This window comes from Xenopus laevis, chromosome 1S, assembly GCF_017654675.1.
Source record: "Xenopus laevis strain J_2021 chromosome 1S, Xenopus_laevis_v10.1, whole genome shotgun sequence".
NCBI classification, from domain to species: Eukaryota; Metazoa; Chordata; class Amphibia; order Anura; family Pipidae; genus Xenopus; species Xenopus laevis.
Window position 1 is genome coordinate 61,925,103 of NC_054372.1, and position 27,665 is coordinate 61,952,767.

Below are 27,665 nucleotides of genomic sequence, written 5' to 3' on the forward strand. Positions count from 1 at the left end.
GTACCTCTAGAGTATGAGTCTGGGAGCAGGGACCCCATGAATGAGGCCAGCTAGAAACAAGATAATCTTTGTTATGGACTCTCTAGGAGAGTAAGATAGAAAGAGCAGCTTTGTGCTCCATCAAGGATCTGTAGCAGGGAATAGCTTCCATAGGCTCCTAGATTGCCTTTAGTGAAGGGACCACAATGGATAGGGCGTCGGGCTTAGACTTCTTCTCCCTGACCACTCTACTGGGTGGGATCCAGACCACTTCAAGGTGCATCTGCCTGGAGGTGCCTTATTACTTGACTACAATTCTCAGGGGAGGCACATTCCTCAGCTGTCTCATCCACCTGTCCTAGTCTGCTGATTATATTCTGCCTGTGCCTCATATTTTGTAAGTAACCCAGAGCTCATTTGTCTTGAACAAATAAACTGTTTCATCTTTTTTAACTGCAAGAACCTCCTGACGTCCATTCTTTCCTATTTTATTGCACAGTAGCCTGTGGGAGTAGTTATACTACACCACACCTAGAATCTTCCACTTAGCGAAGGCCCTGCCTTAAGTGTTAGAGCCAGCCCAATTAATTCCATCCAGGATGTGGCATCCTTGCAACAGGATCTTGACAAACGGGCAATTTGGGTAGCTAAGTGACAAATGAGATTTAATGTTGATAAATGTAAAATCATACACCTGGGATGTAAGAATATCCAAGCCACTTATACCCTTAATGGGACTGCACTAGGCAAATCCATTATGGAAAAGGACCTTGGAGTCCTTGTAGATGATAAACTTGGCTGTAGCAAGCAATGGCAGTCAGCAGCATCAAGGGCAACTAAGGTCTTGAGCTGTAATAATAGGGGCATAGAGTCACGGGAGGAGGGGGTCATTCTTCCACTGTATAGAGCACTTTTAAGGCCCCATCTAGAATATGCCATACAGTTTTGGTCTCCATCACTCAAACAGGATATTATTGTATTAGAGAGGGTACAGAGAAGGGCCACTAAGATGGTAAAAGGTATGGAAAATCTTAGCTATGAGGAAAGACTGGCCAAATTGGGGATGTTCACGCTGGAGAAAAGGCACTTAAGGGGTGATATGATAACTATGTATAAATATATAAGGGGATCATATAATAATCTCTCTAATGCTTTATTTACCAGTAGGTCTTTCCAGCTGACACAAGGTCACCCATTCCGATTAGAAGAAAAGAGGTTCGGCCTAAATATTTGGAAGGGTTTTTTTTACAGTGAGAGCTGTGAAGATGTGGAATTCTCTCCCTGAATCAGTTGTACAGGCCTTAGATTTAAGCTTTAAGAAGGGGTTGGATTGCTTCTTAGCAAGTGAGGGAATACAGGGTTATAGGAGATAGCTCATAGTACAAGTTGATCCAGAGACAGATGCCATTTTGGAGTCAGGAAGACATTTTTTCCCCCTCTGAGGCAAATTGGAGAGGCTTCAGATGTTTTTTTTTGCCTTCCTCTGGATCAACTAGCAGTTAGGCAGATTAAAAAAATAACCAAAAGGTTGAACTTGATGGACGTGTGTCTTTTTTCAACCTTACTTCCTATGTTACATGTAACCCATGCTCTAATCACTAGCTGGGCAATAAGCCTGTTTGGTCTGCCTAGCCCAAGTTAGCGTTACACAAGTTTACAACTTTCAGTTATTCTCCTATTTATTCAACTTTAGTCTCTTATTCAAAATACTGCCTGGCTGCTAGAGTGGCTTGAACCCCAGCAACCAGATGGCTGCTGTAATTACAAACTAGAAAGCTGCTGAACAAAAAGCTAAATAATTAAAAAAACAACCAAAATAGAAGCTGAAGACCAATTGCAAATTAACTTAGAATATTACTGTCCAAATCAAAAGTTAATTTGAAGGCAAACTATCATTTACTTTTAAACTAACCTTTAATAGGGTTTAGAATGATACTGGTATCCAAAGACATTTTGCAGTTGCTGTTTAGTTTTTACTCCCTCTGTTTTTTAAATGTTCTGCTACTTTCGAGTTTAGAAATTTAAACTATTATCTCACTTGACTGGAAGATGGAATAGACAGGATTTAAATAGACAAATAAGAGTTCAGTAATATTTATAACAATAAGGCTAAAACTCATGACACATCTGGAGCGCACTGCGTTTTCACATGACCGTCGCATAAATGTAGTTCTTACCTGCGATTTCTCCTTCACTTCCTGTTTCTTTAGAACATCCGACACGTCACATGCGTTTTGTCGCATAGCTACTTGTTGGCTCCAGGAGATTGTGGAGATCTAGCCTAAGGTTCTGACTCTGAGTGAATAATCCTCATTCACTCAGAGACCCTGGCAACCAGTGTAAGATTCAGGCTTGAGAAAGCCAAAATGATCCAAATATTTTAAACATGACTGATCGTTAGGGTCTGGCCAAACGGGCAGATTCGGGGAGATTATTCGCCAGGCGACAAATTTCCTCGATCTGCCTTCTCGTGCCTTCCGCCGGCTCAAATGAAAATCACCTGGGGGCTTTGTTTTCCGAAGTTGCCCGTAATTGCCTCACGAGGAAACTTCAGATGACTTTGGAAAACGAAGTGCTCAGAGTGCCTGCCCCCAGGCAATTTTAGTTTTAGCTGGTGGAAGGCAGGGGAAGGCAGTTGGGAGATTAGTCACAGAGAAGAAGAGGACATTTGTCGCCTGGTGACATGTGGCCAGACCCTAAGACTGATGGAAAGGTACAATTCATGGCTTTATCAACAATTCATTTTTCTCAGAGAGCTCAGCATAAAGACGTTTTATCGATTACAGCAACAACCTTCTTAGACCTATGACGTATTATACGTTTCAGAGTAGAGATATGTGAACAAATACCCTTGAGGAGTCAGTTGCAAAGTACAGATGCACAAATGACAAACCACTATGTCTTTTGTACCTTAGTTGCAGGGCTTTTTACTCCAAAATGGTGCACAATTCCCCCCCCCCAATACAGAACTGCCTGCGTTCAGTAGTGCTGTATTCATTTGAGGTTGTGAAAGGCATCTCTCTCCTGCCTCCTACATACCCTCTAACTTGCGCATCATTCAGAAAAGCAAGTTAGTGGTAAAGAAGCTCACCAGTGCTGAGCTCTGCACCTTGTGCCAGTGAAGAGTGCAGGAATGTCCTGGACACAAGAACTTACTGAATCAGCACTAAGATTTACAATTTTGCAATGCTTAGTGCATCTCATGCACATATATTTGAGGTCCACAGAGTATTAGCAAAGTGATGGCACTACAAGACACTCTTCGGTCTTGGGGGGACTAAAAGATGTTCCTATGCTGTAAATTAGCAAAGCATTGTTCTAACCAGTTACGATAATAGTATTTGATACAGTGAGGTTTAAAGTTAAGCTACATATTCAATTGTGCAGCTCACTACAGCTGTATGTACTTATAGTAATTACTATTGCAGCTTATACGCATGATTTTAGGCATCCAGACTTAGAGCCAAGGAAAATGTAAACTGATCTGAGCATGCAGATGTTGTATGCTGCTTAAAGTTCCAGCCTTTGTCTGTTTAGAGACTTGGAACCCAGGGCAAGTGAGTCATTTGTCCATAATGACAGAAGCCAACAGGTATACAAACTGTTTAGTTAATGTATTTGGATGCAAACAATAACAAAGAGTGAGCTAAAATGATTTATGTATCTTTGTCTGCCAACTTTTAATTGATACCATGTCTTAGTTGCCTGATGTCAATTGCACAACATATTGGCACAGTTTGTTTGTATTGATGCTACAGATGACAGCAGTTGATCCATCATATCTTTGTAATTTATAATTGCAAATATTGAATCAGAACAAGTTAGAACAGCTCCTTCTCAATGTTGGAATGTTTGTGCTTTCACGTGGATGCTTTTGAAATCAACACTGATCAAATCAGTTGACAATAAAATTCAATAGCCATTGCCTTGTATGGGATTTGATATCAGAGACCCCTTTTGGGGGTCCTAAATATTGAATTTTGTAAGGCTCTGACAATGCTAAATATAATTTTAATCTAAATTGTTCATATTGGCCCGTTGAATTGATTCAATAGGCAAATGCAATTGAAACTCAGGTTGACTGGCCATGAAACCATCAGGCTTCTTCATTCAATCAATGATAAATCATCCCTTATCATATAGGAGAGGGTAGATGTTGGCAAAACAGTTCTAGTGGTCATATTTTACTCAAGGATGTTACAATATGGGATCTGGTAAATAGCAACATTTTTTATTTAAATATAAAAGAGGGATCATTTAACATAGCTAAGCCAGTGGTGATTATGCTGTGCTCTCCACCTTGGCTAGATTGAATTAAAGCTAAGAAGTCCAAAATAACATACATGGTAGGGGTGTTCCAGGAGACCCACATCCCGCACGATATCATTATGTTTCATTGCCATATTGAAAGAAACTCCACAGAAAGGGTCAGGTCTGTACAGTGCAAAAAACATTTTTTCTTTTACATTTACATTTTTCTTTTTTTAGCACTTTGCTTGTCCTGTTGAAAAAGAGCCCTTTATTAAAATGTTTTATTAATGAAACAGTACAGACCAATTATAAATGAATATACTAAATCTTATGTTGTTTATGCATTCCCGTGGTACAGAGATATATGTATGCAAATGAAAATGTATAATAACCTATGAGGGAAATCTGGAAGGTCCACAGATTGTCACTGGAATACTAATATTAAAAACTATTATAACAAAGTGCATTAACAATGTATATACAACATGTGTGTTGGTTTAGAAATATTGTCCCATAAGATTGAAATGACATATGTATCTACTTTTATTTCTATAGATATCAGTTTATTCTGGTGTTGCTGGTCTATGTCTTACCCTTAATTGTGATGGGAGTCACATACACAATTGTTGGAATTACATTGTGGGGAGGAGAGATACCTGGAGATACATCTGATAAATATCATGAACAGCTCAGAGCCAAAAGAAAGGTAACCTTTTTCTACTCCTAATTAGCCTCTCCTGTAATAAAGCCATACATTCAATGAATATCTTGGATTCTCTCAATAATATACCCTCCCTTGCCAAATAGAGCAGAGATAACAGAGGAAGAAGTGTCCAGTCAACATGAAACTGGGAATGATTTACTACTAACACTGGGAAAATTATCACCTCATTAATAACCAGTGTCAGTGGTTAGCTTTTTTTCAAGTAAAACAGTAAAACAATGAAAGTAAATATTTGATTTGTTAGCATGGGTAACTGCCCAGGAGCATTGGTTTAGTTTCAGTTAATTTGTCACAGTTGCAGATAAAAAAATAAATAAACTGCTAGCAATAATATCTTTATATAAAATAAATTATGTGTTTTAATTGGTCCCTAACACTTTCACCAGAATTTGTATGGAGACACTGAAGGCTCACAGCATATCTAAGCTTTACCAATTCTTGTATATACAATGTGGGTTGTGATTTTTGGAAAGAGCAATTATAATACATTTTAAATTATATAGTAAAAATTGAGATCATAGATATATGGATTAGAAAATGTAACATATTAAGAGAATGTATAATGAATATAGCTGTTTGCATGATATGAGCTTTGATAAAGCTTTTTTTGTGTTTAGTAAAACCATTTCTATGGAAGCCATTGACCAATGTATAGTACAGTACAAAAACGGCCTATTTATTAAACCAGAAAAAATATGTTTGTCAAGTTTATAAAGGGGACAAACTTGAAATTTTTCGAGATTAATTATGCTCCAAAACTGCTAGAAATCCAAATCTGAAAGTACTCCAGCTAGAACCTGTCAAAATTATGTAGAAGCCAATAGCGGATGGTCCTTTTAACAATTTGAAGATGTTTCTTGCCTTCATGATCTTCTAGGGTTTCGGACTGGTTTTTGTTTGATAATCCAAAAAAGTTGCGTTTTCCAGTGTCAAACCAAAAAAAGTTTTTTCAGAGTCAAATTTAAAAAAAATGTCATGATTCCATTTGAAGCACAATTTTGTCAACCATTTCCAGCACATCCTTTTTTTTTTCGTTTTATTGGTATTTTAAGCGCGTTCTGGTTTGGGAGTTAGGTCTAATGTTTTTATATAGTGAGAACAAGTCAAGTTTTAGTAAATACTCCCCCAAATGTTTGTAGAACTATCAGCTGTGGAAATGATTTTGTTTTTCAAAAGGTAAAGCTTGGGTGTTGACTATGGAAAGACTGAGTGAAAAAAAGGCTGAGGCTGCTCATCAAAAGATTTGTATAACTAATCATTACACCATAAGATGTTGCAAAGAGACAGGAGAATGATAAGATGTTGCAAAGAGACAGGAGAATACTCTTTTTACACTACATGTCTTTTATGTGTAAGAAGGTGTCACTCCTTAGAATGTGAAAGTCCCTTGATAAAATCGTGAAAGAAGCTTGAAAATAGGATTGTGTGTTCAGATTGAACAGACAGTACTGTTATCTTATATCTTCTTTGTGAGTTTTCAGAGCCCCTTTCTGCACAGGCTGACAGCTTTTGTATGTCTAGGTCTCAGTTATGCAACAGCTCAGTTCTTTTGAATTTTGCTTGTCTTTGTTTATTAAAGGGATACTGTCATGGGAAAAACATATTTTTTTCAAAATGAATCAGTTAATAGTGCTGCTCCAGCAGAATTCTGCACTGAAATCAATTTCTCAAAAGAGCAAACAGATTTTTTTATATTCAATTTTGAAATCGGACATGGGGCTAGACATAGGGGTATATTTATCAAAGAGTGAAGTTCCACCACTAGAGTGAAATTCCAGCACTTCCCATTCATTTCTATGGGGTTTTTAAAGGCGTATTTATCAAAGGGTAAAATTTCACTTTCACCCATTGATAAATACGCCTTTCAAAATCCCGTAGAAATGAATGGAGAGTTGCGGAATTTCACTCTAGTGGCAGAACTTCACTCTTTGATAAATTTACCCCATAGTATCAATTTCCCAGCTGCCCCAAGTCATGTGACTTGTGCGCTGATAAATTTCAATCACTCTTTACTGCTGTACTGCAAGTTAGAGTGATATCACCCCCCTCCCTTCCCCCCCCCAGCAGCCAAACAAAAGAACAATGGGAAGGTAACCAGATAGCAGCTCCCTAACACAAGATAACAGCTGCCTGGTAGATCTAAGAACAACACTCAATAGTAAAAACCCATGTCTCACAGAGACACATTCAGTTACATTGAGAAGGAAAAACGGCAGCCTGCCAGAAAGCATTTCTCTCCTAAAGTGCAGGCACAAGTCACATGACATGGGGCAGCTGGGAAATTGACAAAATGTCTAGCCCCATGTCAGATTTCAAAATTGAATATAAAAAAATCTGTTTGCTCTTTTGAGAAATGGATTTCAGTGCAGAATTCTGCTGGAGCAGCACTATTAACTGATGCGTTTTGGGAAAAAACATGTTTTCCGATGACAGGATCCCTTTAAGTTTTGCAACAAGTTCCCACATGTTATTGGGATCAATTACTGGTGGGCCATTAGTGTCCAATCAATGTAGCTTTCAGATTCAATTCTATAGGGAGGAAGAGTAGCACAACCTGTCATGTTTACAAATATTCATGTATTCACTACTAATACTGCTTGATCTCTCAGCCGCATTTGACACTGTAGATCACCCTCTCCTCCTCCAGTCCCTCCAGTCGCTTGGCCTTCGTGACACAGCCCTGTCCTGGTTCTCTTCTTACATCACCAATCGTTCCTTCAGTGTCTCCTACAATGGAGTATCATCTTCTCCCCTACCTCTTTCTGTTGGAGTTCCTCAAGGCTCTGTCCTGGGACCATTACTATTCTCCCTCTATACTTCCTCCCTTGGCAAATTAATAAATTCGTATGGTTTCCACTACCACCTCTATGCTGATGATACTCAGATCTATCTCTCATCTCCTGATCTCAACCCAGAACTCCTAACTCGCGTCTCCTCCTGCCTGTCCGCTATCTCTACCTGGATGTCGCAACGCTACCTTAAATTAAACCTCTCTAAAACTGAAATGGTTCTCTTTCCTCCAACTAACACCAGTAGCATCCTCGAAGTATCCATCATAGTTAACAATTCCACTATCACCCCCTCTCCCCAGGCCCGGTGCCTTGGGGTTATCCTAGATTCTGCCCTGTCATTCACTCCTCATATCCAGTCACTTATTAAATCATGTCACTTCCACCTAAGGAACATATCCAAAATACGATCATTTATCACCCAAGACGCTGCCAAAATTCTTATTCACTCTCTCATCATTTCGCGTCTAGACTACTGTAACTCTCTCTTAATTGGCCTCCCCCTCCAGAGACTGTCACCTCTCCAGTCCATAATGAACACTGCTGCGAGGCTCATACACCTCAGCATCCGCTCCTCCTCTGCCTCGCCATTCTGTCAATCCCTGCACTGGCTTCCGTTACCTTTCAGAATCAAATTCAAATTAATGACACTGACTTTCAAAGCACTTCACAACTCTGCTCCACCCTACATCTCTGAACTCATCTCTATATACTCACCCACTCGCTTACTACGCTCCTCTACTGACCTGCTACTCAACTCTTCTCTCATTACCTCCTCACATGCTCGCATTCAAGACTTTGCAAGGACTGCACCCCTCCTCTGGAACGCTCTTCCACGGTCTGTCCGACTTTCTCCCAACCTTTCTGCTTTCAAAAAATCTCTGAAAACGCACTTCTTTCGAGAAGCCTACCCTCACTCTGCTTAACTACCAAACGCAACACCACATACAATACCACATTTCTCACCCACTCAATTCGATCTTGCCCACTCCCACACCTTGTGTATTACTCCCTTCCCTTTAGACTGTATGAATATGCATAGGGCCTTCCTCACCTTTTTGTACCTGTATTGATTGTGATGTTTGTTACTCCATATATTCTATATATGTAATTCATGTAATGTAGTTGTATAATCACGTTTACTTTACAGTGCTACGCAATATGTTGGCGCTATATAAATACATGTTAATAATAATAATAATAATAATAATAATAATAATAAAATCTCTCCACAAAATGCAAATCCTCTCTGACCTGCAGCTCAACTGTACCATGTCAAAGTGGGAAATTAAACTTGATTTTAAAGATTCTTAAAACTGTGTAAATTACGTTAGAGTAGAACATTTTGGGCAGAAAATAAAAAATAAGGGCATACAAATGACTTGTCAAATATGATGCATTTCTTTTACAAATATAAGCTGACATATCACTGGATCAATATGTCATTTTCACATGTACGTGTACTGTTACTATCACAAAAGCCTTTCTCCAAACAACATTCACAATGAAAGATCACAGGGCAGATCATGTTTTGTGAAACAGATGGAGCACAGTTTACACTGTATTCTCCTCTGGCTTATAGGGAATACCATCTATAAACACTTTTCATATCACTCTTTATACCATATAACCAGAAGTTAGATTTTGAAATAAAAAATATTGGGACATAAAAATATATTCTCTCTCGAACATTGAATATTAAAAAACAATAACAATTTGTCAGATCTCAGTTGTACCACAGAGCATAGTGGGTGATATCACAGCAATGAAGGCACAATCCAAAGAAACAGGGTGGTTTAGGATCAATACCTGTAATATACAGTATCAGACGCAAAGGCCACAATTCATTAATATCAGCAATGTCAGAATCTTGACTAGTGGCATAACTATAAAGGAAGTAGACCTTACGGTTTTGTGGGGGTGAGGGGGAGAACAGGGGTTTCCTCTATAGTTCTAATAATTCCCCCCTCCCGAGCCAAGCTCTTACCAATTCTATTGTAAGTGACCAGGAGACAGGGTTGCGTGTGGGTGGTTGGAGGGCTGCTTAAGGGCTGCTGTGCACCCAGACCCATCCAAGGATTTTTTTTGGGGTATGCAGTTGTTACACCACTGCTCTTGACCATTCTATAACCTCATCAATTTATATTATGCGCATATGAGTCTCTGCCACATCACTCCACTTTATAGTCTATTGCTATTGCTGGGGTCATTCAGTTGCGTTTATGCAACTTTCTATGTGCTTAAACTCCTTTCATAAAATACACTCTTTATACTTCAGTATAGTTGTTCTAGGTCCCCTTTAATTCATCCAACTTTACTGGATCTAATTCAGTCATTCAAACTTTTTGATTATTGTGATTTTATCAATGAAATGATGATGTTAAAAAATGGAAAATCAAAGGAAAAAGATGAAAATACTAACAGTTGTTTCCTGTGCTTCTCTTACGAGATCACACTGCTGATTGCACAAAGGAATAGGTTTCCCATTAAACAGCAGTTCACATTTGTTTCTCTTCAGGGCCCATTTATAAAGCCTCACATTTTTCTGGTTGAGTTTTTGAAGGGGAAAAACTCAAACTTTAAGAGAAAAAAATCTTGAATTGATTTATTATGCTACAAAGCTAAAAATCTGAAAACGAAAATACTCCTGCTAAACTTGTTGAAAGCATGTAAAAGTCAATGGCAGATGTCCCTTTAACAATTGAATACGTTTCTTGCCTTCATGATCTTCGAGGGTTTCAGTCTGGTTTTCGTGTCATAGATATTGTGGTAATCAAAATGCACTGCATGATATAATATAATCCTTTCTGCAATCAGGTTTATTTGTGATTTAAAGTAATAAGAAACCTTGGAGAAGGAGCTAAAGCTAATTATTTAAAAATAATAATGTATCTGATTTTTTTTTTTAATTGTTCTCTTTGCCTTTAGATGTTTTAATGTGAGCATTACATCCAGGCTGATTTGCACATAGGCAGTAACCTATGCCATATAGTGTTTACTTTCTTGTTCTACCTACAGCTGGCCGAACAGCTAATCACTTATTGGTTGTTATGAGTTACTGAAAAGACCCAGCGTTCATAAATTATGCTCCAGTATGTTTAAGGGCACTTCAGTTTTGTGGTGATTATGGCTGTGCAGCATTGTTGTGATGCATACTAGGAAAAAACACTCAAATATAATTATTAGGCCCTGTAGCCCTAGGTGAGAAAAGAAACACGATAAGTAAAAGCAAAGACATGAGTTTATCTTGGTAAATTTTTTTCCTTAATAGTAAAAAAAATTTTTATCTTATGCCTTTAAGGAAAAGATTTTTTCTTTGTCTTTAAAAGTTGTGAAATATTAATTTCGAGGCAAATATATGAACTTGCACTAGATAATAACTTTCAATCTCCTTTTTGTATGCTTTAGCTATTTAGGCAAGATCAGTAACACCATTGAATTCGTATATATTTTCTTAACCTTGACGTTCTCCCACAACCCCCTCGAATGTAGATTCCTTCATGCTCCACATTCTCTTCCTTTTAAAAGGCCTTTCCAGGAGTCATCCTTGTGCCACTCTATTGCTGCCTCTACAGTCTACTGACTGTTTTTAATGTTTCTCAATGCAGGCAGGTCTCAGTACAGATTAAGGTGTACCAAGAACATTTTAGGAGTACAAAAAGTTGCACTCATGGTATTTTTGCAAATTATCCCAGTAATCTCTGTATTTAAATTCTTTATGTAAGCCTGGAATTATTGTCAGAAGAAAATTAATCTGTGGAATGTTGATGCTTTTAAACACACTGCCTCAATCAAAAGGTCATTTTTTCACATAACTCTTACCTTTCCATTGTACATGATGCCTGTTCCAGTAGATTCAGGCCCAGATTTGTGGAGAAACCACCAAGGCCCGGGCCCAGGGCGGCAGGATTTTAGGGGGAGACATGCTGCCCAACCACAACCACATTGGTTCAGAAACACTTGCACTTGTCCCGATGATGAAAATCTGATTGAATAAAAGGGAGGGGACGGGTGACAGCAGCAGGCCTAGGGGCACCTGCTATGTAAATCCAGCCCTGAGTAGATTTTTATCGGGTCCATTATTTTGTTTCTATTTGTATGTATTTCACATGTGCAGTTGTGTTCAGAATATTAGCCGTCCAACATCACTAACCTGATCAATCAATGTTTTTGGTAGAAATTATATTTCTACATAGAAAATAATTGACTAGTAGGTGTAGTAGAGTGATAAAAAAACAACATACCCAACAGTTATGAAATGCATGCTGCTGATTCTGTGTAATTGTATCATTAATTGAGGCTTGTTCCAAATAATCGCAGTGATCAAAATAATAATAGCTTGTTCCAAATAATAACAGTGTGGAGTTCAATTAGTGAAGTCAATCATTCTGTGAAAAAACAGCTGTCAATTGCGGCCCTTATTTAAAGAAGGAAGGCAGCAAAAGTTGTGCATGCTGGTTATAGTGCATTTCTCTCTGAAAATCTGAGTAAAATGGGTCGTTCCAGACATTGTTCAGAAGAAGGGCGTACTTTGATTAAAAAGTTGATTGAAGAGGGGAAAACATATATAGAAGTGCATAAAATGATAGGAAAAGGATAGACTGCTCAGCCAAAACCTTATTTATTCCCAGTGCTCAAGTAATGTTAATGAGATTGATATTAAAGGTGGTTTTATATCTTTTTTTTTTTTTGCTTTCTTTTCCTTTTGTAAACTTAATTTGGAGTTTATGTAAGCATTGTGATAATTATGTCAATGTAAACTGATTAGTATATCATTTGATACATGTTATATAATGGAAAATGCAATAAAAATGATTTAATAAAAAAAATGGATAGAAGAATAGCCAAAATGGCAAAGACTCAGCCAATGATCAACTCCAGGAAGTGCAAAGAAGGTCTAAAGTAACCTGTGAGTTACAATTAGAAGACACATATGTAAAGCTAAGCTACCTCCAAGAAGCACCGCAAAGTCCCATTGTTGAAAAAAAGTCATAGTTACATAGTTAGTTACATAGTTAAATTGGGTTGAAAAAAGACAAAGTCCATCAAGTTCAACCCCTCCAAATGAAAACCCATCATCCATACACACACCCCTCCCTACTTTTAATTAAAATTCTATATACCCATACCTATACTAACTATAGAGTTTAGTATCACAATAGCCTTGGATATTATGTCTGTCCAAAAAATCATCCAAGCCATTCTTAAAGGCATTAACTGAATCAGCCATCACAACATCACCCGGCAGTGCATTCCACAACCTCACTGTCCTGACTGTGAAGAACCCTCTACGTTGCTTCAAATGAAAGTTCTTTTCTTCTAGTCTAAAGGGGTGGCCTCTGGTACGGTGATCCACTTTATGGGTAAAAAGGTCCCCTGCCATTTGTCTATAATGTCCTCTAATGTACTTGTAAAGTGTAATCATGTCCCCTCGCAAGCGCCTTTTTTCCAGAGAAAACAACCCCAACCTTGACAGTCTACCCTCATAATTTAAGTCTTCCGTCCCTCTAACCAATTTAGTTGCACGTCTCTGCACTCTCTCCAGCTCATTTATATCCCTCTTAAGGACTGGAGTCCAAAACTGAACTGCATACTCCAGATGAGGCCTCACCAAGGACCTATAAAGAGGCATAATTATGTTTTCATCCCTTGAGTTAATGCCCTTTTTTATGCAAGACAGAACTTTATTTGCTTTAGTAGTCACAGAATGACACTGCCCAGAATTAGACAACGTGTTATCTACAAAGACCCCTAGATCCTTTTCATTTAAGGAAACTCCCAACACACTACCATTTAGTGTATAACTTGCATTTATATTATTTTTGCCAAAGTGCATAACCTTGCATTTATCAACGTTGAACCTCATTTTCCAGTTTGCTGCCCAGTTTTCCAGTTTAGACAGATCACTTTGCAAAGTGGCAGCATCCTGCATGGAACCTATAGTTCTGCACAATTTAGTATCATCTGCAAAAATAGAAACAGTACTTTCAATGCCCACCTCCAGGTCATTAATAAACAAGTTGAAAAGCAAGGGACCTAGTACAGAGCCCTGCGGTACTCCACTAACAACACTGGTCCAATTAGAAAATGTTCCATTTACCACCACTCTTTGTAGTCTATCTTTTAGCCAGTTCTCTATCCAGGTACAAATACTATGTTCCAGGCCAACATTCCTTAATTTAACCAGTAACCTTTTGTGTGGCACTGTATCAAATGCTTTAGCAAAGTCTAAGTAAATCACATCCACTGCCATCCCAGAATCGAGGTCTCTACTTACATTCTCGTAAAAAGAAATTAAGTTAGTCTGGCAAGATCTATTACGCATAAAACCATGCTGGCACAAACTCATAGTATTATGATTTGCTATGAAGTCCAGTATCTTATCCTTTATTAATAGGGATGTAGCGAACGTCGGAAAAAAAGTTCGCGAACATATTCGCGAACTTGCGCAAAAATGCGAGCGGTTCGCGAACGGTTCGCGAACCCCATAGACTTCAATGGGAAGGCGAACTTTAACATCTAGAAAAGACATTTCTGGCCAGAAAAATGATTTTAAAGTTGTTTAAAGGGTGCAACGACCTGGACAGTGGCATGCCAGAGGGGGATCAAGGGCAAAAATGTATCTGAAAAATCTGCCTGTGTGTGCTTGGAAGAGATAGTGTAGGGGGAGAGCTGTTAGTGATTTCAGGGACAGATGATAGTAAGTTTGCTGGCTAGTAATCTGCTTGATACTGCTCTGTATTGGAGGGACAGAAGTCTGCAGGGATTTGAGGGACATTTTAGCTTAGGTAGCTTTGCTGGCTAGTAATCTACTGTTCTCTTTAAACAACTGCCATACGTTGACCTTGTAGGCATTGTTTGCCCAGTTTTTTTGGACGCAGCCACTGAAGCACAGTTGCCAGAAAAAATATGCCATATAAATGCTGAAAATAGTCATTTTCCGCCATACGTTGACCTTGTAGACATTGTTTGCCCAGTTTTTTTGGTTGCAGCCACTGAAGCACAGTTGCCAGAAAAAATATGCCATATAAATGCTGAAAATAGTCATTTTTTGCCATACGTTGACCTTGTAGGCATTGTTTGCCCAGTTTTTTTGGTCGCAGCCACTGAAGCACAGTTGCCAGAAAAAATATGCCATATAAATGCTGAAAATAGTCATTTTTTGCCATATACGTTGAGTCAACGTATGGCAAAAAATGACTATTTTCAGCATTTATATGGCATATTTTTTCTGGCCTCTGTGCTTCAGTGGCTGCGGCCAAAAAAACTGGGCAAACAATGCCTACAAGGTCAACGTATACACTACTACAGCGGTGGATACGGATTACGTAAAATATATTATGGCTGCTTGAAAAAAGTCACTCCGGTGTTTTTTCTGGAGACGGTAATATTATGGATATTTAGACAGAATGGGAACAAGGTCACACAGCTCGATGGCGGGTTGAAGAAAACAGTGTGCAAATAATGCCTACAAGGCCAACGTATACACTACTACAGCGGTGGATACGGATTACGTAAAATATGTGAATGCTGCTTGAAAAAAGTGACTCCGGTGTTTTTTCTGGAGACGGTAATATTATGGATATTTAGACAGAATGGGAACAAGGTCACACAGCTCGATGGCGGGTTGAAGAAAACAGTGTGCAAATAATGCCTACAAGGCCAACGTATACACTACTACAGCGGTGGATACGGATTACGTAAAATATATGAATGCTGCTTGAAAAAAGTGACTCCGGTGTTTTTTCTGGAGACGGTAATATTATGGATATTTAGACAGAATGGGAACAAGGTCACACAGCTCGATGGCGGGTTGAAGAAAACAGTGTGCAAATAATGCCTACAGGGCAAATAATGCCTAAAAGGTCAACTTATACACTACTACAGCGGTAGTAAAATAAAAAAAAGTAAAATAAAAAAAAATGAATATTAAAAAAAAAAAATTAAAGTTGGTGCTGCTGAACTACTAGGAGCAGCAGATTAGCACACCAGTCCCACTCCCCAATACTGCTAGACTAATAGCACTGGGCTCTTATAGTAGTAGTAGTAGTAGTAGTAGTAGTAGTAGTAAAACAACAAAAAAATAAATAAAAGCAGTCCTTACAAGGACTACTGTTATTGCAGCAGTCAGCAGATGAGATCAGAAGCAGGACAGCTGCCCACTGCAGCTACATACAGAGCACTGCAGTAGAAGGTAGATTACTAGCCAGCAAAGCTACCTAAGCTAAAATGTCCCTCAAACCCCTGCAGACTTCTGTCCCTCCAATAACAGAGCAGTATCAAAACGATTACTAGCCAGCAAACTTTCAACTGTCCCTGAAATCACTAACAGGCAGCAGCTCTCTCCCTACACTATCTCTTCAGCACACACAGGCAGAGTGAAAAAACGCTGCAGGGCTTCGGTTTTTATAGGGAAGGGGAGTGGTCCAGGGGAGAGCTTCCTGATTGGCTGCCATGTACCTGCTGGTCTGGGGTGAGAGGGCAAAAAAAAGCGCCAACAATGGCGAACCCAAAATGGCGAACGTCGCGCGACGTTCGCGAACTTCCGGCGAGCGCGAACACCCGATGTTCGCGCGAACAAGTTCGCCGGCGAACAGTTCGCGACATCTCTATTTATTAACCCTTCGAAAAGCTTTCCTAATACTGACGTCAGACTAACTGGCCTATAGTTTTGAGGCTGAGAACGGGATCCTTTTTTGAATAGAGGCACCACATTAGCAATTCGCCAGTCTCTCGGCACAATGCCAGATCTCAATGAATCCTGAAAAATTAAGTAAAGAGGTTTGGCAATCACAGAGCTAAGCTCGCTAATTACCCTGGGATGAATACCATCTGGCCCTGGACCTTTGTTAATCTTAACATGTTCAAGTCTCTTTTGAATTTCTTCATGTGTGAACCATGCATCATTAGTTGTATTACTAGAATTGGGAGTGTTAAGAAGGAAACCTTCACTTACTGGTTCTTCATTTGTGTACACAGATGAAAAATACGAGTTCAGAATCTGCGCTTTTATTTTGTTTTCATCAACCAGCTGACCCCCCTCTGATAGTAAGGGTCCCACCCCTTCCTGCTTCATTTTTTTACTATTGACATATTTAAAAAATAATTTTGGATTTTTTTTACTGCTTGCTGCAATATCCTTTTCTATAGCAATTTTAGCTTGCCTTATAGCTTCTTTGCATGATTTATTGGCCTCCTTGTACCTTATAAATGTTTCGGCTGTACCAGCTAACTTGAAAGCCTTAAAGGGCAACTAAAGTCTAAAATAGAATAATGTTAGAAATGCTGTATTATGTATACTAAATATAAACATGAACTTACTGCACCAGCAGCCTAATAAGACAAATGATTTATGCTTTCAAAGTTGGCGCAGGGGGCTGTCATCTTGTAACTTTGTTAGACATTTCTGCAATATCAAGACTCGCACATGCTCAGTGTGGTCTGGGCTTCAGTTGGGAGGTTAAGCTTAGGGATCGTCATAAATTATCAAAACAGCACAAGTCAAATAATATCTGCCATAGAAGCCAATACAGCAAGGCTGATTAATAATCATAATATAGAGACTGCACTGCGTCTCTGGATACAAATCTCTACAGGGAATCCAACAATGCTGCTCGAGTTCTGGGAAGTAAGGTGGGGGGGCTCCCCCTGCCATTTGAAAGTATGATCGTTTACCTGCACAGCAGTTGGGGACCATCTGACAATTCCTATCAACAGCAGTAAAAGAAGGGGAATTGCACTGCATACAGTCAGGTTTATGATAAAAACTGTAGACATCTTTTAATTAAAGTATATTGGAGATAGATTTCTTTTTCATTAAAGAAAGTAAAAATGGGATTTTATATTTTTGCCTTTACATGCCCTTTAAAAGCACGTCTTTTCTTACCCACCTCAACACCAACGCTTCTATTGAACCAAAAAGGTTTTGCTTTGCAACGACGTTCCTTGCTTACAAGTGGAATATACTGACAAGTATATTTATTAAGCAGCATTTTAAAGACTTCCCATTTTTGTTCTGTGTTTAACCCTGTGAAAAGCATTTCCCACTTAATATGTTGCAGAGATGCCCTTATACTGTCAAAGTTTGCACGTCTGAAATTTAGTGTTTTAGTTACTCCCTTATAGAATTGCTTCTGCAACAGAATCTCAAAGGAGACCATGTTATGATCACTATTCCCTAAATGCTCACCCACACAAATGTTAGAGATGAGTTCAGTATTGTTAGTTATTACAAGGTCCATGCTAAAGAAATTACAATTTGTCAAAGACAAATTGACTGACCTAAAGAGAAATGGTGCAACATTTTGTGGACTGATGAAAGCAAGATTGTTTTTTTTTTAGGTCTAGGGGCTGCAGACAGTTTGTCAGATAACCCCAAACACTGAATTCAAGCCACAGTACACTGTGAAGACAGTGAAACATGGTGGTGCAAGCATCATGACATGGGGATGTTTCTCATACTATGGAGTTGGGCCTATTTATTAGATACCAGGGATCATGGATCAGTTTCAATACATCAAAATACTTGAAGTTTTCAACAAGACAACAACCCAAAACACACCAGTAAACAAGAGACATATTGGTTCCAGACCAAGAAGATTGACATTATAGAGTGGCCAGCCCAATCCCCAGACCTTAATCCAATTGAAAACTTGCAGGGTGACATCAGAATTGCTGTTTCTGAGGCAAAACCAAGAAATGCAGAAGAATTGTGGAATGTAACAGGTGCCAGAAGTTGGCCGACTCCATGCAACACAGATGTGCAGCAGTTCTCAGAAACACTTCTTATACAACTAAATATTAGTTCAGTGATTTGAAGAAAAGCAACATCTTGAAACATATTTCAGTTTATACAGTGAATGTTTGAGTTTGTGAAGAAGAATGCAGACACTGCTATTTTTTGGAACAGCCTAATATTCCCTTTTCTTCACTTTCTATAAAGGAATAATAGAAATTTGATAAATGTTTCTTCATGTTTTGATTTGGAATAGAATGTGCAGTGTTCCCAGTGCATTTGCGGATATGGAAATAAAAGCTATTATAAGGATTTTGAGCTATTAAACACACTATTATTTTCAACACATCAGGTGATTTGTCATTTGGAAACATGGGCTGCTACATTTACAAGCAATGATCGTCTGACAAAATTCCCCTAGCTGGATGTGAATTGCGCCTTGGCTCTATCTCTCTGTGTATAAATATCTTCATTTTGGTTTAAAAATATGATTTATCCTTGATATACGGGATGCATGTCTTACCTAACCAATAAACAACATCACTTGAGAAGAAAGCTGAAAGTAAACAGCAGAGATTTAAGTGCTTGCTTTTATTTTTTTATGATTATTATTTTTTAGCACTAAGCCATTGTTTATCCTGGCAATCATTTTGCATGGTTGCATTTGGTAAATGCATTTCTTCATTAGTAACATTCTGTTCCCTAGATATTATGTTGGTGCATTTAAGAAGAAGACTTACAAATGTTGCTGAGGTGCCAACATGAAAGGACATTCTAGCGCTATAAACCAAACTAAGAATTAGAGATTAGGGAATTAGTGAGCTATAACCAGAACCAGAAAGAGTCTTCAGAGCACATAGGTTATAAAGAATATGCAGTTGCCACAACTTGCTCTTTTTGGAACACAATGACCTCCAAATGTAAAAGTCACAAAGCTAGATGGAGAAATGGATTGGCTACATAGATAAATGATAGATAGATGCTAAAAAAAAGTTGTTTGTTAACGCCCTGCAAGTGTTTCAGAAGCTTACCAGAATTAAATATAAATTAAGGCTTTGGCTATGGATGATTTCATTTTGTCAGACTTTATTTCTGCAGTGAATGGGTCTAAATGCAATGTGATGTTAACTAGTGGGAAATGTTATAGATAAATATTAAAAACTACATTTTGTTGTTGGGTTAACTCGTTTTTAGATTTTTTTCATCCATTAAATTTTGGTTAGGTTTCCTTATAAATAACTTCATATTTAAATGATGACACTACTGAATAACATGTACTTTCTATTCTAATAAAATATATAAGATAGACGGATAATTTATTTAGGTAATATTTATATACAATTTTTAATATTATACGGCATAGGTTTACTGCTTCCATTTTACATGCCATTCACAAAATGTAGAAGGGGCTGTGCATGATGCAATATTTATATATAAGTAGCACTCACACCAATGATAATGTACTACCTATTCTTAAGGTGGCATAAAAAGTAACTCCATATTCTCTGAATTTTGATCACCTGACCCCAGACTTGAACAGTTATCTCAGCCACCTAAGGATTTCAGAAGGATCATCAACAGGGATGAGCACATCCTGTGCGTTGCAATATTTCTTTAATTTGCATGTTTTAGGCTTCTTTGGAATACATTTTGATCTAATTATGGTGCTAGTTTGTAATCCATATTATATTCCAGTGAAATTGGCATTCCACGGGCCTTATTTGTTCAGCTAAATTCTGAAGACAATAAATCTCGCTTTACTGAAACCAAATAAAATGTGACACAGTTTTAAATGGATATGTATTGCGATTCTCTTCTAAATTGAGAAAATGTATGTTGACAGTTTATTGGAGAAGGCTTGAGCGTATACCATCTTCTATTTAGTTGCGATATATGGTTAAAAAGAGAATCAAATAAACATTGGGAACAAAGCATTTATAATCCTTGTATGAAACTTAAATCTTTTGATAAGGTTTAATTGATGAAAATAACGTTTTTGCATGTAGGTGCTGTAATTTAGTAATTGAAGGTCTGCAGCTTTCCTGTTGAGGATGTTTAGTATCACTGTGTAAATTATATGGCCAGCAGCCTTTAATTATTCACATCAAGCTGCAGACACATGACACGCCACAGCACCACACCATAGCTATCATAGAATAAATGTTTAACATATTTTAATGCAGGATTTATTTTATATTAGCAAACATTCTTTTGCTATATAAATAAAAGATATATCAATTTGGTTTTACCATGTATTTCATGGCTTGCAATACAGAAAATTGATAGCTATATGAAATACTAGAATTCATTATATTAGCACTCATGAGCACTGAACTTGCTCCCCCCCCCCCGTAATAAATAGGGCAATTTGCTCAGAGCTCATTATCTCCCATTGAACAAACAAACACCTCCCTTGCCTAATCTGCAACTTTTGAGCCGCTCATCATTTAAAGGTCTCCTCAGTAGACAGGTAATCATCTGTATCAGCTTCTACTCTGCTCGGCAGAACCAGGAGATTAAAGTGAAACTGATTTAATTTTCTTGTTTAGTGCCACAAAAACCATATATATTTTTAAATTAAAACATCAGGCAAAAAGTATTTTTGTCACAAGCCTTATCCATGACACTCATGTTAAAAAGGGGTGTATACTGCCCCTTTAATTGCAGCTGATACTCTAATTGTCTTTCAAGAGTAGCTGGCAATTTAGTCAGTGCACTAAAGTCCCCTAATGGTGCCGCTTACTACACTATACTATTGCTTTACTTAAATAAATGCTCAGATAAATTGTATTCAATGACGGTAAATAAGTAAATAAGATGGCCAGCCAGGTTTAATAGCTGCTCTTTACAGGGTTTGCCTACTTATATACCTTTAAGGGGGAATGTAATTAAAATCGCAAGTGTTGGCATTTTTTGACAATATTTAGCACTGCTTACAATGTAAAATCATTTGCTGGCTAATATTACATCACTCATTATCAATATGTAAAAGCTAGTATTATCACCTGCGCTGGAGTTTCGTTAAAGGGATACTGTTAGGCAGGAATATTTTTTTTAAATGCATCAGTTAATAGTGCTGCCCAAGCCCCATTGCAGTGCTGCAGACTTCTGCACTAAAATCCATTTTTAAAAGAGCAAACAGATTTTTTTATATTTAATTTGGCATGGAGCTAGACATATTGTCAGTTCACCAGGTGCCCTCAGCTCATGTGACTTGTGCTCTGACTTTACTCTTTACTGCTACTCTGCAAGTTGGAATGTATCACCCCCTTCCCTATCCTCCCCAGCAGCCCATCAGCAGCCTATCAACAGAAGAATGGGTAGCTAACCAGATAGCAGCTGTTGAAGGATTTGTTTGCATTGCTAAAGGTGATCCCTAGACCTGAAAATAGCACCCAAGCATGAAAAACCCTGCTTTTTTCTGCATGGGTGGTATTCTCATCTCTACCACTAGGTGCTAGGGAACAAGACCTAGGTTGTGGTAAGATACAATGGGAAGGGGAGAAACAATAGCTGAAACAATAGCTCGGAATCGCAGTGCACTGAGATGGATGCCTCCACACCAATATTAGAGCTAAAAAAATACATTTGTTTGTGTTTAAAATTTTAAATGGTAGAGTGAATTATTTGCAATGTAAATAGTATCATTTAGATATAAAAAGAAAACTATAAAATCATGACAGAATCCTTTTAAATATTTTGATGAAAAAAATGCTTTGCGAATGCGAAATTATATTACATACACTGTGCATGTTTGCAAAAGCCATTTGTTCACAAACATTGTAAGGATGCCGTTGTTGTCCCAAATCAGTCATAAAGGACACAAACAATGTAAATCTTGGTTTCTAACATTCACAAACATGTTTGCTACTGTTTTTTGCTCTAACAAAACATATTATATTCCCCCATTAATGAGCAAACCAAAAGTGAATTTAGGGAACACCATACACTCATATTTTTCTTTTCTTTTTGTATTTGTCTAAACGAGGAAACTATTTGTAAAGAAATAAAGCAAACAAGTGGACTAGAAATCATACAGCAAAAGGTAGAATATGCTTTGGCTTTTATATTCAATTTATACAAAATCCAAGAACAATACATACAATGTTTTCATTCAAGGAGTTTCCAATTTAATTGCCAACATAATATATTGTATGACAAAAATTCTTATGAACCGAAGAGCAATATATGTGACTTTACTGAAGGAAATAGCCTAGACATATCTATTTTGGCAAATCAAGGAATGGGATCTTTAAAGTCTCATTATACTAGTTAAAATGCACAAAAACCTGTCTCCCTGAATCATTATTATCTTAGATCTATAGACCTAAGGATTGTAGAAATGCTTTAACTATTTGTCAAGCTCAATAGCAACACATTACTTAAACAGCAGATGAAGGTAGACAGATCCTCTACAGATAATAAAGCAAATTACTTCCTAGAATGACTGGCTTTTTTATTGTGGTAGAATTCTTGGCAAATGTTGTGCACCCTAATTGAGGCAAAAATGTACCAAATTAACTGCACTCTGATCGGTCTCAGAAAAAGTCTCAAACATAACCTTAAGTGAGGGTGAGTATTCAATGGTAAGACAGAAAGATGAACTTATATAAAGCAAGCAAGACCTTGCTCTGAAGAAGTTGTTTTTAAGGCAAACAACAAGTTAAACCTAAAGATTTCAACCATAGTCACGAAAGCAACAAAGTTACCCAAAGTGTTGTAACTAAATAGTGAGATGTTAGCAATGTATTCAGGTTCTCTGGTGACATACAGAGGAAGTTAAGTGTTTCCTAATGACAAGCAAGAATTAGTGCCATCACAGTCCTCCATCACTCTGTTTGCTGACACTTGCTGATATGACTGTGAGAGAATACCTGCCCAAGGAACCCATATCAAACATATAGACAATCTCCAGCTCTGGTATATAAACAGTGATAGAGAGTGACTGTCTAACATTCACCATGGACAGCTATGATGGGATCCTACATACAGAGATATCTTGTTAGTGTTTTATCAGGCATTTACTATAATTGGCAACAGTGACAGCATAGTTATGAATCTAGTTGTGAATCTGACCCATTTTGCTGTACCAAAAATTCATGAAACAGAGAAAATTCAGTGAAATGCATTGAAGTCTCTGGGCTACAAAATTAATTTTGACAACACATTTTTTCACATTAGAATCTATGGGCGTCATTTTTGCGGCAAAAGTAGACGAAAAATTTTGCTCGTCACTATACAGGTGTCCTACTTAAGCATATTCAAAGAATGCCTGCTTCTCTGGCCTAGGTCAAAGGCATACAGTTTTATAAAAACTTACCTGGAAGGTGTCAATGTACAAATATTTTTTCGTGTGCCATGGGTAACCACAATGTCTTTCCCTTCACTTCTTCCTGCAGACCTCATATTCCCATGGGCCCTATGCATGACCTCAGGCTCTGTGTCTGTAGTTACACCTGGGGTTGCCACCTTTTCCAGTGGCTAAACCCGAACAAATGGGGCGGGGATGATGGCATCGGGGGTGGGGCAGTGATGCTGGAGGTGGGCATGATGAAGTCAGGCGCAGGCACAATGATGTTGATGCCACGGTTAGGGCTTCACTGTGATGCAATTGACTGGATTTCTGTCTAGTTTTCTCAATGTTTTAAACCAGACAGTCCAAACTTGGGATGGCTGGTTCAAAACTAGACAGGTGGCAACCCTAGCCCTGTCTATAGTCTGCCTGATGCGTAAGCCCAGTGCTTTAATTAAAAGTATTATACAGAAACCAGTTATCCAAAAGTTATAAAATCTTCTTTCTGTAATGATAAAAAACTATGGTTGTTGAGAACTAAGCCATGTTGATATATATAAAATCACGGTGAGTATCATAATATTTAAATGTTTTTCATTTATTGGCCAAATTATTGTTCGGATTTCACAAGGCCAAAAACCAAACAGATAGTTGAGACCCAAACAGGCCTAAGAAAAGCTGAACTGTTTAGGTCAAAACTGAACAGGTGGCAACCCTAGTTACACCACTGGGACAGGTGAATGCTGGATAATCTTTGTAAAGTGCTAAGTAATATTTTTGTGCTATTTAAATAAAGCATAATAATAAAAAATAATTATTATTCTTTTCAGGCCATTAAAGCATTGGTTTGATGAAGCTGGGAAACTAACAATATGCAGTGGAGCATGAGAATTAAGCCCCTATTTATTAGTGAAAGTATAAATTCTTCCCACTTTTTTCATAGAAGTAGGAATAAGCTACGTGTTAACAATACTATAGTCATTCCTATATCATTTTAATGACTTACAAAAATATTATCAGGAAAATGTTTTTAACTTCCCTAATGAAATAATGAGTTTTGCCAAATTTAAATATCACCTTTTATCAAAGTGTTCTATACAGATATATATAATAAAATGAGTGGAAAAAACTGCCTATAATAATAATAATAATGGTACAGTCAGAAACATTTTTGTAGTTTTTTTTTTTTTATAAATTGGAAAAAGGGTGTCCCCAAGGTTTAATATATTATATGAATGTGAGTTAATGTATATTTATATTAGGTGCTACTGTGCAGTGAAATGCTGGAGATGAGATATAACTAATGAGACAAATTTTCTTGAAATGATCAGGCTTTGTAAGAAAAGGATCTGGTATATGCAGAATATTTAAAGTGGTGGCTGGTGTGCATACCCCCAGCTACAGGAGGAGTGTGATTGCTTGGCCTTTCTGATGTGAGGCGCAATTTCAATCAACATTAGAAGAGTCTAAGCTGACTGTTATGCTAAACCTGTAGAAGGAGAGGGAATCAGCGCTCAGCCAATTAACTCTTTAAAGATGAATGCATAAATCCTCTTAAATAGATGAACCAAACATCCAAAACTGTTAGACTTTGAGTGAGGAAGAGGAGAGCACTCGGACGACGATTAACTGTTTGTGATTAATATTTATTTAAACTGCTGTAGACGACATGTTTCGGACTGTAATTGCCCTTTCTCAAGTTATGCTAAACCTGTTCTCTAATGAGAGTACATAAAAAGTTAATAATATCCCAGGCATTTCAGCGCTTGAAATGCCGCCCCCCCTGCAATAGAAAAACTGAATTTAAGGTTTAAAAAACTGAAATTCGGAAAGCTGATATCAGTGCTGTAACCGAGGCCTTAAGAAAAGTTATTCCCAGATACTACACTATATAAACAGTCAAATTTGGAACATTGTCAAATATCTCGATCGATCATTAAGGTAAACATTTTCTTGAGGATAATTTATGATGCACTTTGATGCCACCCTCTGGCACCAGTTACGTAGCTGCTTTTAAAAAACAACACTATATCTACCGTATGGCACCACTTTTGGTTAAAGTTAAAATTAAACTTATCCCCCTATTTATGACTCCCTACCTGCAGGGGTGCTTCGACAATGAGGCAAGTTGAGGCTGTCACCTCAGGCGGCAGCGCCCCACAAGGTACCAGGGGCAGCATTTTTGGTACTTTAAGAGCGAATTTCTGTGGAAGGGTGGGCAGCAGCAACTGCTGCTGCCTCAGGCGGCAGAGGGGCCCAGGATCACCCCTGCCTACCTGCCAATGAGATAAGGAATCAAATGCAGAGGTAGGACTCACATAAGTTTTAGTTCATGTTCCAATACCTCCAAAAAAAAAAGGAGGTAAAATATTATTGTCATGAAGTCAGCCACCATCCTTTACTTTTCCTGTATGCTTTATGGTAGCATTGAGGAATATTCAGCTTAACTACTGCTTAATATTTAACCATTTACTTTCTGGATATACACATACATATTTAACCATTTGCTTTCTGGATATGAAGGTAATATAGATATCTTTATTGGACTGTATTATCCTTGGCATTCATAACCACATTTAGTGTAACCCTTTTAATGGAATTGCAACACATATTAAGCTTCTCTCCAAGATATAATTATGGACCCATTACATATATTTAAAAGTATTTATAGCATGTGAGGGTTTTTTATTATGTTCAAAACATATTTTGAAACAAGGTATTAAAGCTTGTCACTGTCATTTACACACCACCATATTTTTCATATTGAAATGTACGTTATGCCTTTTATCTGTACACATACAGTACTAAACGTATTGTCAATTTCCCCAGTGCCCCAAGTCATGTGACTTGTGCTCTGATAAACTTCAGTCACTCTTTACTGCTGCACTTCAAGTTGGAGTGATATCACCCCCTCACCCCCCCCCCCCACAAGCAGCCCATAGGCAGAACAATGGAAAGTAACCAGATAACAGCTCCCTGTTAGATATAAGAAAAAATCCATGTCCCACTGTGACTCCTTCAGTTACAGTGAGTAGGAGAAACAAAAGCCTGTTCCATAGTGCAGCGCTGGCTCTTTCTGAAAGCACATGACCAGGCAAAATGACCTGCGATGGCTGCTTGCAACTAAAAAATACACTTGTTCGGTTAGGAATTACATTTTACATGGTAGAGTGAATTATTTGCATTGTAAACAGCATAATTTAGAAATAAAAACTACACCATAAAAATCATGACAGAATCCCTTCAAGCTTAAATCCTCACAAATTAGATTTCCATTTTAGTTTTTATTTTAGCATTTCAGGGAAATCTCCTTTACATTAATGGTTATTTATTTGCTTATAACTGAATTACTTTTCCAACCCATTCCTGCTATACAATAATCCCTTTACCTTCAATCGCAATCAGGTATTGCTCGCTAGAAATACTAACCATTTATTCGACAGCAGCCTTATCAGGCCACATTTCTAATTGCCTTGCAACATATCTCAGAGATCTCATTTTAGTAGTAATCACTCCACTATATTGGTTTTCAAGTGCCATGGTTTTGTGTACGTTTTCTATCATTCATCTCACGGTACTGCATACCTGCTATTTTGATTTTGGTGCCTCTTTAAAAAAGGAATATCTCTCTCATTTAGGGCTATTCCACACGGGGAGATAGCGATGCGACAGTCGCCGCGACCGGCGCAGGCGACAGTTTTGTATGGGCGCCTATGTAAAAACGCCTGTGCTAACCACACGAGGCGATGCGCTTTTCAACAGTCGCCTGAAAATGCCTCGCCAGGCTTTTTCAGGCGACTGTTGAAAAGCGCATCGCCTCGTGTGGTTAGCACAGGCGTTTTTACATAGGCGCCCATAAAAAACTGTCGCCTGCGCCGGTCGCGGCGACTGTCG

At 38.0% G+C, this 27,665-nt stretch overlaps 1 protein-coding gene across 1 annotated transcript in view; it reads left to right on the forward strand.

Annotated features, from left to right (window-relative positions):
* tacr3.S (tachykinin receptor 3 S homeolog) overlaps positions 1-27,665 on the forward strand; it is a 75,127-nt gene that overhangs the window by 36,941 nt on the left and 10,521 nt on the right. The window contains exon 3 of the mRNA XM_018243388.2: positions 4,786-4,936. Within this exon, the coding sequence (XP_018098877.1) occupies positions 4,786-4,936 (151 nt within the window). The remainder of the gene's footprint in view (positions 1-4,785; positions 4,937-27,665) is intronic.